This window comes from Natator depressus, chromosome 2 (assembly GCF_965152275.1).
Source record: "Natator depressus isolate rNatDep1 chromosome 2, rNatDep2.hap1, whole genome shotgun sequence".
NCBI lineage: Eukaryota > Metazoa > Chordata > Testudines > Cheloniidae > Natator > Natator depressus.
Genome location: NC_134235.1, coordinates 194,824,852 through 194,838,343, shown reverse-complemented (window position 1 = coordinate 194,838,343; position 13,492 = coordinate 194,824,852). Strand labels below are relative to the sequence as shown.

The following is a 13,492-nucleotide window of genomic DNA, read 5'->3' as shown; positions in this document are numbered from 1 at the left end:
TTGACAATCCTTCAAGCTTTTCTCAGCTTCCTGAGAATCCCCTTATTTGTAAGCTGCTACTTTATTGTATGTGGCCAGTGCCTAGTCCAGTGGGGTTCAGACCTCCAGTTGTGGCTGTAGGCCCTACAGCGTTACTTATCATTCTCAGTCTTGTTAGTCTGCCTAGATTTCAGACAAGCCTGGTGTATCATGATTACTCTCCTAAACTCTGAGCAGAGCTTGCTTGACACTGGGGTTTGTCTTTGTCACAGCTGTCCCTGAAATGACAACAGGATGACAGCCAGGGTCTGAACATGCTTTCCCACCAGCATTCTCTTCCCCGCCCATTCCAGCAGTAAAAGAGCAGTTTAGATTCTTTGATCCTCGTTTACAGTGGAGTAAGTGAGGGCAGATTCAGGGATAACTATAGAAGACAAAGAGAGTGAGATCAGAAATGGGGTGTTCAGTTTCGATTCCCTGCATGGTAGCAGCTTTCCCTAATTACATTGTTGGAGCAGTCAAAGTTAGGAAAATTTTAAACTGATATTTAATGGAGCTGCATGAAATATCCTTGTTACTTAACTAATGAATATTCCTATTTTATCTGTTGTATCATTAGCGCGATGATTTCCTCAACGAGTCTGCTTCTTTCAAAGACTGGTTAAAATGTGGAATATAATTTGAAGAGGGTTTTTGTGTGTGTGTGTGTGTGTGGAAATTCTAGGTTTGTCCAATGAGCAAGACTCCCTTTGTGGACCCAAGTAAGTCTGGCCATGAAGTCTGGGAAGAATTTTCGATGAGCTTCACCCCTGCAGTGAAAGAAGTGGTGGAGTTCGCAAAACGCATTCCAGGGTTCCGAGATCTTTCCCAGCACGACCAGGTCAATCTTCTAAAGGCTGGGACATTTGAGGTGAGAATCACAGTAAATGCCTTGCCAGCATCCTTCATGCTTTAGATGTTGAGCTGACTGTGCAGCAATCTTATGCCTTATTAACAGAGATGCATGTGTCTCGATCTAGAATCAAACTTCCCCCAGGATATGCGATTGCTCCGTTAGAGAGATGGAGCCAGATTCTCAATGGGTATAATGGCATATAACCATTAAGGTCAATAAAGCTATAACAGGTAACACCAGCTGAGGATCTTGTTCGCATCTGGAGCCTATTAACTTAATTTAAGCCCCAGCAGGGTTCATGGTTTTGTGTTAGCTCAGCAAAACTTTTCAACGAGAAACCCTTTTCCCAAACTTAGACAGCTGAGAACCCTACTCCACCTCCTCCCTCACCCCAGAACTCATCATTTATTTCTTTTAAATAGCTACCTGCAGGCAGCAACCTTGCTTCTGTGGGTCTAATCTGAATTATTCGCCGCACAGAGGCTCAGTTCCCTGTTCTGCACCTGTTCCCTCTGCTGCCTGAACTCTCTCCTGCAGAAAGACCTGATGGGGCTAGAGTGATTCCATCTGTGCAGGAGTCCCTCCAGTGGTAACTGGGGGTACTGCAGTCACTGGAGCCTCCAGTATCCCCTGGTGTCAGTAGCTGGAACTTTACTCAGCAATACAGTAGCTACACTGTAGATCAGAGGTGGGCAAACTACGGCCCGGGGGCCGCATCCGGTCCTCCAGACGTTTTAACTCGGCCCTCAAGCTCCTGCTGGGGAGCAGGGTCCAGGGCTTGCCCTGCTCCAGCCGGGGAGCAGGATCAGGGGCTTGTCCCGCTCCACGCGGCTCCCAGAAGCAGCAGCATGCCCCCCTCCAGCTCATAAGCATAGTGGCAGCCAGGGGGCTCCGCACACTGCCCGCTGCTCCAAGTGTTGCCTCTGCAGCTCCCATTGGCCAGGAATCACGGCCAATGGGAGCTGCGGGGCAGTGTTTGAGGACTGGGCGGTGCCTGTGGACAGGGCGGTGACTGCAGACAGGGCAGCTCACAGAGCCAGAGGGGGGACATTCTGCTACTTCTGGGAGCTGCTTGAGATAAGCACCACCCAGATTCTGCACCCCTGACCCCCTCCCACCCCAACCTCCTGCCCCAGCCCTGATCCCCCTCCCACCCACTGAGCCCCTCAGTCCCAGCCCGGAGCACCCTCCTGCACTCCTAACCCGTCGTCCCCAGCCCCACCCCAGAGCCCACACCTCCAGCCGGAGCTCTCGCCTCCCCCACTGCATCCCAACCCCCTGCTGCAGTCTGGAGCCCCCTCCAGCATCCTGAATGCCTCATTTCTGGCCCCACCCTAGAGCCCGCATCCCCAGCCAGAGCCCTCACCCCATCCCGCACCCCAGCCACCAATTTCGTGAGCGTTCATGGCCCGCCATACAATTTCCATACCTAGATGTGGCCCTCGGGCCAAAAAGTTTGCCCACCCCTGCTGTAGATACTACATAGTGTCTGCAGTGTGGCTGATAGTTGGGTCATTAGTAGTGGGCCTTAGCACCGCCAGCTCTTTATTACAAGACATACTTACATATGGTCATTATGTACTGTACGTAAATTGGTAGCAGCTGGTTAATAATGCAAGGATTCCTGATGTGGTGTTACAACTAGTCAGTGTCTCTCACTTGATGACCTTTATTTAGGGGCCTGGCCTCCTGTGTGTGTGATGCACACTATTATTAGTGGAGTTAAAGCTTGCATGACTGGAGGAAACCTGACCCCACAGAATTCAAGGTCTCATTCAGACAGGTCTGGTTTCTGTAACACTTATTTTTAAGCAGGGATATAGGACTGTGTGTTTACTTGCACTGAAGAAATTATTTTCTCCTGAAAGTTGTTGGGTCCCTTGCTTTCTTCACTGATAATGCATTAAATTATACAGCTCTAGAATGGTCAGTTGTTGGAGTGAGAGGTACCTGTTACACTGTGAAACTCAGACCCAGGTCCTGGCCTCCTCTGTGCTAGTTTCTCTTTGCTTCTGACTGCTCCTCCTTCCAGTGCCCTGCCTTATGTTTTCATTGCCATATTTGTACTTAGCCTACACTATCACCTCTCCCCAGCACATCTTTGCCTGCAGTAACCATTAAAACTCTTGCTCGAATTACACAAAAAGACGGATTCCTGTCTGAAAAATTCTACACGTTTTAGACTCTGCTCAGGTTCCACAGAGCGGAGACCTTCATCAAGCAGGGGGATAACTTAAAACAGAACCACCACATTAGCAAATTTAAACCTTCCCTCTGGCACTGGAGCTGTGGTTAACATAGATTGAAACACTGGGGAGCCAAATTTTCTAAGTACAGCCTCTCTTTGTACCTGTACCGTCACTTGTGTGTAGTTTTGTGCGTGAGTACTTGTACATGAGTACAAATGAGATGCCTTCCAAGACACAGTCATGCACAAGCACAAATGGTTGAGGCCCCTTTTGAAAACACCAGTTTGACATACTGTCTAAAATTCCTATCTGGAGTCTAGATTTTATTTTACTCTCTGGATTTTAGCTCTAGCTCCTCCTCTGGTGTCAACAAGCATAGCCTCAAGCGCTTCAGTTGAACTGTGCTGGTTTACAGCAGCTGAGGAGTGGGCCATATGGTTTGAAGACCAGAATTAATATCCTGTTCACCTAGAAGAGTCATTATTTTAGGCCAGTGACTCCACGCTTCTGGAGCTCAATCCTGTGAAGTTCTGAGCATTTTCAGTTTCCAGAGAAAATGGTGGCGGCAGGGGGTGTTCAGCACCTTGCAGTGAAATTCCCCCCTGCAGAAGGCCAGCCCCAGACCTGTCCACTGTTTATGTCCTATTTAAACTGTAGTTTGCAGGCTTCATTGGTGCATAGGCTTCTGCATGGTGCTAAAATTCACCACAGCATATATTTCTCTGTTGAAAGTGAACCCATAATGTTATAGTGCTCATGGGCCAGATCCATAAGGGTATTTAGGTGCCTTACTGCCTCTATAGGCACCTGAGTCCACCATTTAGGTGCCAGTTACAACTTGTCAAAGTCAGTGCTCAGCTGTTGCCTAACCACATAGAGTTTCCACCTGCAGGCATGCACAGAGCCACCTAGGTCCTGATGCTGTCCCACAGCTAATAAGCTGCACCAAACCCTTGCTTAAACAGAAGCCTCTAGACTGCCCCTCCTTCCCCATGTCCCCAGCAAGGCCCACTCCTAGAGGCATTCTCAGAGCACGCTTAAGATCCGCTGCTTGTCATAAGAGACAACCGGGATGGGATTAAGTTGTGTGAGTAGGGCACACCCCTGGGATGTGGGAGACCCAGGTTCAGGTTTCTGCTCCAATTAATAGCTGATAAATGGAATAACTTCAAGAGGAGAGATTGACCAAGCCCCCAGAAAAGCCAGGAGCCTGGTGGTTAGGGCAAGCACCTGGGATGTGGGTCATGTTGGTTCATGCCCCTGCTCCAAATCAGACAAAGCAGAGGCTTGAAATCAGGCCTCCCGTAGCACAGATAAGAGCTCTAACAACTGGGCAATCAGCTGTGTGCGTGTGTGTCTCGTTTTCTATGAGAAAGGTCTTGGGTTTGGGCTGCTGGGGCATGGGCTGACCTGGCTTAGGTGCTTAACTCCAAGAGAGGGTCCAGCTGAGAATCGTGAGCCGAAGGACATGCCTAGTTCTAGCCTGTCAGTCAGTTGCCTAAGGCCCAGATCAATAGGAGTTAGGCACTCAAATGCCTTTGTGGATCTGGTCCTAATCTCCCTCCTATTCAGCATTTCACACCAGGTGGCTCCCCCCACAACTTACTGGCCTTCAAGGATCCCTTTCCTAAGCACCTAATCTTGCATTATACAGGTGCCCTGGTGCTACCAAGAGTCCCTGCCCAAAGAACTTACACTCTGACGGTCAGACAAGAGATGACAGGTAGATACAGACAGATAGGGGAGTGCAAGTAAACAGTAAGACAGTACTGGTCAGGGTGACAGGCAGTCTCTGCACACCAGCAGCCTGTTTTGATTTTCAGAGGGGAAAAAAATCAAGGCCATAACAAAAAGCAAGAAGTTAGACATTTTAAAATGAAGTTTGTTTTAGTTTATCCAAATCAGAAAGTAGCAGTTTTGCACATCATATTTAAACAATGGAACATGTCGGGGGTTGTTAAACATTGAGCAAATGGAACCTTACTAGCCATTCCACATGGAAAAAATTCACAGTGCAGCTGAGAACAAGGAGGCGAAGTTTGACAGTTGTAAATGCTCAGAAAGAGGTGCCTATATCAAAAAATATATCCCCAATTGGTAGCTACAGACAAGGTGTAATTTCAAGCTCTGTTGTGTTAGCCTTTCCAAGGACACACATTCTGTTCTTTTCCACCGGGGCTCACTAACATTGCCTGTAAAAACCCAGCAGTGGCATGGTGCTTCTACAGACAACACACCATGGGCTAGATCCTCAGCTGTTATAAGTCACCATAGCATCATTGAAATCAATGGAGCTATTCCAGTTTACTCGAGAAGAGGATCCATCCGATGAAGTGAGCTGTAGCTCACGAAAGCTTATGCTCAAATAAATTTGTTAGTCTCTAAGGTGCCACAAGTCCTCCTTTTCTTTTAGCTTGATACTGTTACTTGCTACCCACAAACACAGGGCGAAGAAAACGTTTCTTCTAATATCATGAATTTTTTGTTTGCTCCGTAACTATAAACAAGTCCTCATACCAATGCATTTGTGAACAGTGTTTTCTTTATGGCTCAGGGTGTCTGAGGCTTAAGTTTTACTTCTGCTATCCCTTCTACCCCCAAACAGCAGCTAATTTTCCTTATTCTCCCAGATTTCAGGGACGTAGCTTGCATCATTCTTTAGAGCTAAGTGGGGTATTGTCTATTTCTAATCAAAATAAGTGATAGGAATGAACTATTACATAGTTGTAAAATTAGTTTATTTTCTCATAGATCTATACAAATCTGCCTATATTTTCTTTTGCCAGGTTTTAATGGTACGGTTTGCATCTTTATTTGATGCAAAGGAACGTACTGTCACCTTCCTTAGTGGAAAGAAGTACAGTGTGGATGATCTGCATTCAATGGGAGCTGGCGATCTACTCAACTCCATGTTTGAATTTAGCGAGAAACTAAGTGGCCTGCAACTTAATGATGAGGAAATGAGTTTGTTTACAGCAGTTGTCCTGGTCTCTGCTGGTAAGGAAAGAAAGTTAATCTATACCTTTGCCAAACTTTGAATACAGTTGTCATTAGAGTGAAGGCCTCTGTAAAATATATATATTAAGCCTAATTAAGTTGGCTTGAAGGATTTAATGGGCCTCTTCTAAATTCCTGGCGGCCTGTAGTTTAAACTTCTGTAGCTCTGGACAGGGGGAAATTGCATACGTGAAAAACAGTTCTGATTTGCAGATATTTAGGACTTTTCTGCTATTACTATGGAACCCAAACTTCTGTTTAAAAGAAAAGAAAAATATCTGGCTTTTTCTGCTGCTGTCTCACTGCTGTAGTAAAATACCCTTTCCAAAAAGTGTCAGAAGCCAGACAAGTAATAGGTCGAGAGTGGGAACTATGGGCCCGATTTTCCCCTCGCTTATGCCAGTTTTACACAGGTGTAACTTGACTTCTGGGAAGTTAATTCTGACTTACACCAGTGTGGGTAATTGGAGAACCAGGTCCTTTTTACCTCAGAGATATCTTCAAAGCCTGGTACATAGCTTAGTAGTTTCACTTTTTTTGGTAAAGTCTCTATCCTGCAATTGGATCGGAACCTCTATTAGCAATAGGGTTGTCTACATCATGAACCATACCTTATGCAGTTGAAGAGCCCATCAAGTCTTTAAAATGATGACCAGCCTTAACTATTGAAATCAGTGGGAATTGATGACACTCAATTCTTTGCTGGAACTGACCCAGTTTTCCTAAAATGGTCACTTTTAGTCTATCTGGAACTTGATAAAATACTTTAAAGACCATCAAATTGTGTTTTCTGCTGCCATAAAATGTTAAAATATCGGAGTTGAGATTTGGGCCCCAAGTTGCATTCCTGCCACATCCCAAACTCCCAATGTGGTTCCTAGTATCACTGGGAGTTTCCAGGGTGTAAGGAATGCAGGACTGGCCCTTAAACAGTTCCCAGGTTATTGATTTTTGAGTACACCATCAGACCTAGCAATTCATTTTCTAAGGGTCACATGGGTGAGCAGTTATTCACTTGAATAGTCCCACTGGTGAGTAATCCCATTCTCTCCAGTGTTGCTGCTGTGATACATTAAGTGTTTAAAAAACCAAAACAGCACCAGCAGGTGGAGGCTGCTGGCCACCTTCTACAGCTGTTTGGGAATGCAGCTTATTCTCTCCTTGTCCCCCATTTTGCTAGCCAATACGTAAGAGACGCTGGAGCAGTGGCCATGCCTCCGTTCCCATCCGCCTTTGGGATTCCACGTGCCCAAGGAGCGTAGGGAGGGGATCAGTCCCTGTGCTCCCAAGTGTACAAGGGCTGCATTTCTGCCTGAGCCATGTGAGTGTGGGGAGAAGGCTCCTTAGACGCTCTCACAAACTGCACCCATGTTCTGTGTTTGAGACAGGCAGAATCTGAGTGGAATATTTTTTCTTGAAAAAGGGAAGGATGTTGAGAGCTTTATATAGTAAACATGTCTAGTGCAGCAGTCTCCCGGGAGGTGTTCTGTTCTCAGTGCTGGCTAACTAACTATAACTTGAGATAGGGCCCAGTCCTGTAAAGTGTTGAACTGGCTCTGCTTCCATTCATCAGTGGCTGCTGAGCCAAACACTTGGCTCAGATAGCTTCCCCAAGATGATGGTCAAAAACAGGACTTTAGAGCTAGGCTCTTAAATTCTTTCTTAGACCTGATTTTCTGCAGTGCTGAGCACTTGCGGTTCCTGTTGAAGTCAGTGGAAGCTGCTGGCTGTGCAGCACCTCCAAACTGTTAGGCTACTTTCATTATGCAGCTAAGGCCCTGATTCAGCAAAGCACTTTAGCCCATACTTTCCTTCAAGCATGTGCTTAAATCCATCTCTCTTCAGTAAAGTACATAAGTGCTTTGCTTTGCTGAATAGAGATGGGACTGCCTGCCTGTGTCTGAGCTTTGCTGAATCCGGGCCTAAATAAGGATGTGGGAGACTTGCTTGAGCCACCCAGGTTTGAAAGTCTTGGCTCACATTTTTTCCTATATTGGTTGATGTGGACAACTGACTCGTACTGCTTTTTATCTGCAAGCTATGTCTGCCTGCCTTTTCTCCCACTCTTTTTTTTTTTTTTTCCCCCTCTCTTTCCCTTTAGATCGATCTGGAATAGAAAATGTTAACTCTGTGGAGGCGCTGCAGGAGACACTAATTCGTGCACTAAGGACCTTAATTATGAAAAACCATCCAAACGAAGCCTCTATTTTTACAAAACTTCTTTTGAAATTACCTGACTTGCGTTCCTTAAACAACATGCACTCTGAGGAACTCTTGGCCTTTAAAGTTCACCCATAGGCCTTTAGCTCTTATTTATACATGAACTTGCCTCATGTTAAGCTGTATATTTTGTGCTAAAATACTTATTTATATGTTTGTACCACTTGTTGGAGAAGAAAACCTCATTGACTCTTAGTGATTGGTTGATACGCCGTAACCTTGCAATAACATTTCAGAGTGAGTACGTCCAGTGGTTAGCAACGTGGCATTCAGAGTTCATCAAAATATCCAGAGTCATCAGTATGTTGACTGTAAAGTTTTTCACTCAACAGAAAGACCTGTCAGCTTCCTCTGGTGAAAATCAAAAGCATAGTGGCTGTGTGGGAAATGAGAGAAATGACAGTTGGGCTTTCCCATATCTAACGCATGTAGTCTTGCTTGTCTGGAAAGCTCTTACTAATTAACTAATGACCTATATAAAGTACAGAATTGTGTGTGTGTGTGTGTGTGTGTATATATATATATATATATATATATTTGTGTATGTATATAAATTGTTCTACATAAAAATATAGACATAATTTCTTCACAATATTTTAAACTGTGAAGGAGTTAAACTTGCAAAAGCAGATTATCTATGGAAAGAACCAAAATAGGTGCACTTTGTGTATTGCTGAACTAATTATCTGACCATTTATAATTTTTAGAAAACAGCAAATTTGCATTGATATGCTATATTTGTTAATAAAAGAAATCCTGTGACACCAAAATTGCAGTCAGGTCCAACTTTATAACGAGAGCTATTAACTGAAAGAGAATTGTTCAGGGTACTAGTTAGATTGATTATTTGTTGCAGCTAAGGTTCTTACCTTGTGTTGATAGTGGTTAAAAAGCTGTTGGACACTAGCATAGCTGATGAGCAACAGAATCCATCAATTCCTCCTAAAGAATCAAGGAAAATTTTCAGGAAAAGTGTATCCATCTAATATCCAGATTGCAGGTTTGTTTGTTTTTTCTTTTGGGTTTTTTTTTTTTTTTTTGGCATGTACATTTCTGTGTCCATTTCTTTCTTACGCTACACCAATTTGCTACTTGACTGCTCAATAAGATTTGAATACAGAGCTGAGAGAGACACCTTGGTCTTTTCCTGTTGTTTTACCGCCAACCTTAATATGTATATAAATATTGGAGCTGTATGCTTTTTAAAGAACATTTTTTGTGTACGGAAAACAAGTGCACTCGATTGTTGGATATCATGACTCGCTTAACAAAACAGAGAGTTTTGGGGGTTTGGGGCTCTGTTTATTCCAGACAGAAAAATTCCCAGACTTGAGGGTCTGTTTTGTATTCTGCTGCTTTCCACCCTAAAAGGGGGGAGGGGGAATGTTCCTCATGGAGTTGAATTTCTTCTGTTATAGCAGGAAGTGACACCACAGACTCGTGATTTAAAAAGCCAAAGCAGTAATGTTATAAATAGTCATGTTACTGTCATATACTGTGGGAGCAGAAAATGCTCTTTTTACCTTCATGTTTAGTTGACTGATGTTCAAGTTTGACCCTCTAAGGTCTTAAAATTGTGTAACACTAACTGTTGTCAACTGATAGAGGGTTGTTGCTAAAGGGTTAATGTGATGTGTAAGGGCACAGTCCCTCAAACTTTCTGATGGCAGAACTCCCATTAACCTTGCAGGTTCAAAACGCTATGGACTTCTGCAAAGCCAGTTGAAGTCAGTATGAGTCTTCCCAATGACTTCAGTAGGATTTGGATCAGGCCCTGGAGATCCGATCCTGCACCATGCAAGTCAATGGCAGTTCTGCCGCTAACGGTAGTGGTGGGGGTGAGAGGAGGTTTGGGCTGCACTGTAGCATGAACATGGGGCCATCAGTTTTTAAGCAGAAATCTCAGTTGAAAGGGATGAGTTCTGCCCAAAAGTGAATGGCAAGGGAGTCAAACTGAAGGGGATCTGGAAAGAGTGCAGCTATGTCCTTGCTTTGCCAAAAAGCAGAGGGGCACAGCCTTTCCCAATAGCTCCCCCTCCTCCTCAGCTGGTGGGGTGAGAGCTCTCCTCCTGCTTCAGACTACTTCAACCACTGGAAAACAGCCCCCCTTTTTTAAATGTTTTCAGCAGATTACATTTCTAGGGCATTTCCCCCTCATTTCAGTAAACACTGCATTCAACCAATATTATTAGTTTTAAAGCTTCACTGACGTGTATTCTAAAATGCACATTTATGAAAGGACACAATTGCATCATTTGTTTCTGCAAGGAGTCAAGGTGGCTCTTTAATATACCCTGTTTCAAAAGTGACGGTCAAACTGACCCCTGATTTTTGGCTTCTTATAGAGGCCTCCTCACCATCTCTCTCTCTCTCTCTCTCTTTCTTTCTTTCTTTCTTTCTTTCTTTCTTTCTTTCTTTTCTTTTAAAACTTTTATTATTAAGCCTTTAGGAATGTATAACCAGGACTGTGTAAGGATTGCTTATTAAAATTTTAGTTAGATTCAATATATATGCAATAGATAAATATTCTGATGTGTGCAATTTCATTTGAATGAAATCTTCCTACATGTAATGCAAATCGAACTTATATCAGCTGAAAAACCCCCAGATTCATGCCAAAAGGTTTAATGAAAAAGAAAAAGCTATTCAAAATGGCTCATATTTCGTGAACTCCATAACTGAACTTCAGAAAGAAGTTACTTTAGCCATGTATTGTGAGCTCACTCTTTTACTGTGTCACTGGTTATACACTTGTTAAATGCTGAGATAATAGTCTTCATGCAAGACATTTATGAGTACTGTAGATGGGACTTTGCGGAACGATTAATATAACGTACTCTATGAATTTATTGAAATGTTATTGATTGTACAGGTTTGAAAAGATTAAATATGGGCATTATGTTAGCAAACAAAGCTGTTTCCATACTGTTGTGTATCTCTATACATATAAAGTCTACATGGGGGAGGGACAGTACATATGCTGAGGCACAATGAATCAGAATGCCAGTTGGTGTAAGGTCAGTGGAGCTGCGCTGATTTGCAGTGGTATAAGATACTGATTTTTTCCTGCAAGGTGGATGAATGCTTGGTTAGTTGAAGATGATTTATGATTACCAGCAGGGTAGGAGTAGATTTCTATCCTTTTAATACCATTTTAAAACCTCTTCACTGCATTGTAACTGAGTAGGGTACATGGTTTGTTTTCCGTAAAGCTAGTCTCAGGGAGACAAATGTGCCCAAAAGCAACCGATGAGCTTTCATTTTTCCAATTTAAAATTTGCGGATTGTCAGTGAAGGGTTTGTCATTTCAAGCTGTCGGTTCTGGAGAGCTGGGAACACAATTTAAAGGGGCACTGTCAAACTTCCCTGAAAATTGTGTAGCTGCTGCTGCTAAACAAAATCATCCACACCAGAGCCCCCATTGTTGAAAGAAAATAGAGAAACCTCTTGCCATTTTGCTTTGTGTATTGGCCTGCTTTAGTCCTGCCATGAGCGCCTCATGGTCTGAAACCCATGCCCACGCAGAACCTTTGTGACTCCAGCGGTGTTCTGTGCAGGGAGCTCATTGCAGAATCCCAGCTTTAGGCAGAGCACTTAAGCATTGGCCTTGGGAAGTTTCCCACTTTGTGGGAATCTCTCACACAGCATCCTACGGAGGCGGGGTGGGAAGTGACACAAAGTCCTCCAAAATAGGCAGGGAGCCAGGTGAGAAACAACTTTTAACTCATTTGGAGAAACTAACTAGATTTCAAGTTGACAGTGCCCCTTCAAATGAGGATCTTGCCTTGACTTGGTCCCAAATTCTGATTTCCTGTTGTTCGTGCACTAACAGAAATAAATGGTACCTTTTACAAGGAAAACGGATCTAATATTGTAGTCAATATCTGGGTACAATTTATTATTAAAGTATAAATGGACATGGGCATAGACTGCATCTCATCCTGTTTCTGAATCATCATCTGAAAACTGTATTGGAGGTACAGAGAATAAAGATCATTTCTAACCAACTGTTTTGTGGTTTAATTGTTAAACACTTTCTAAAAGTAAGTGGAAGTAATCATTACATCCTTCCCTTGAAGAGCTTTCCAAGCCCTTAATCTTTGAATTTCTGTTTAGGTTGAAGTGAACACAGATGGTGACTCTCCTGAGAGTCTCCTGTCTTAATAAATTGTTCTCAAGTAACATCACCAGGGTCCACTTATATGCTGGTAAACAGGAGGAGAGGCAAATGAAATGTGTTAAAAGCCTCTCTGATTCATAGAAGTTGCAGCTAACATGTACAGAAGTCCTGCATCAGGGTGGGTCACACTGTAGTTAAGGTTGAGATAGGTACTCCTTTCTGAGCCCCTGTTTTCAAACACTCGAGTTATTCCCCAGTTTACCTTTTGTGTTGTAATAGGTCATGCTTATGCTCAGCTCAAAGCCAATTTGTGTGTATTTATATATGGGAAAATCATAAAGGCATTTTTTAGTTATTTTTAACATAGGAAAAAAGTATGTTACATTTTTGAATTGGGGAGGGAGGGAAGGGGTAAAAGGGGCCCTCTCAGGCCTCAAAACTGGCTTTGTTTAAAAAAATCACATTTAGCAAAATGCCCACCACTTGACTGTGGACCTTGTTAGGGTTACCAAAAAATTGGTTAAGATGTCCAAGTTGACATCACCTTCCATTTACCAGTAGCAGTTTAGGGTCAGCTTCAGTGCTCATGTGTAACTGTAAACACACAGCAGTGAGACCTTGCACAAGTTTGAAGTTAGGCCTCACGCTTTAGACTTCCTCATGGTATGACAGGAATTCTTCTGTCCTGAAGAAGACAGGGTGGGTTCCTAACATCATCTTCTTGCATCAGGAAAACTCTACAAGCTGCCCTCAACTTCAGTTTCTGCTACTTACGTCTGTCAGGTGATACTAATAGGCAAGGTGTCAGAAAGCTATTTTTAAAATGCTGTAAAGTGTTAGCCATTTTCCTTGGCCGGCCACCATTTACAGGCCATGTTCTGTGAGCCAAGGACAGGGAGCACTAGAGCCGTTTGCTGCATAGGATAATTGATACCTTCTTCCTGTTACAGTTTTAAATGTAGCACACTTTACATACAGGAAACTTTTTTTTTTAATGAGACAAGCACCATAATTCTCAATTACATGAATGCCTCTTTATGCCATTCTGGAAGTTTAAATGCACTTCAAATTCAGCAGATATGGCCCTACTGC

The 13,492-nt window shown here is 43.5% G+C and overlaps 1 protein-coding gene across 2 annotated transcripts in view; it reads left to right on the top strand.

Annotated features, from left to right (window-relative positions):
• NR1D2 (nuclear receptor subfamily 1 group D member 2) overlaps positions 1 to 12,264 on the top strand; it is a 32,406-nt gene extending 20,142 nt beyond the window's left edge. For both annotated transcript variants that reach the window (XM_074945651.1, XM_074945652.1), the window contains exons 6-8: positions 704 to 889; positions 5,850 to 6,060; positions 8,162 to 12,264. In XM_074945651.1, coding sequence (XP_074801752.1) covers positions 704 to 889; positions 5,850 to 6,060; positions 8,162 to 8,358 — 594 coding nt within the window. In that variant the 3' untranslated portion in view covers positions 8,359 to 12,264. The remainder of the gene's footprint in view (positions 1 to 703; positions 890 to 5,849; positions 6,061 to 8,161) is intronic.
• Positions 12,265 to 13,492: the final 1,228 nt, after the last annotated feature.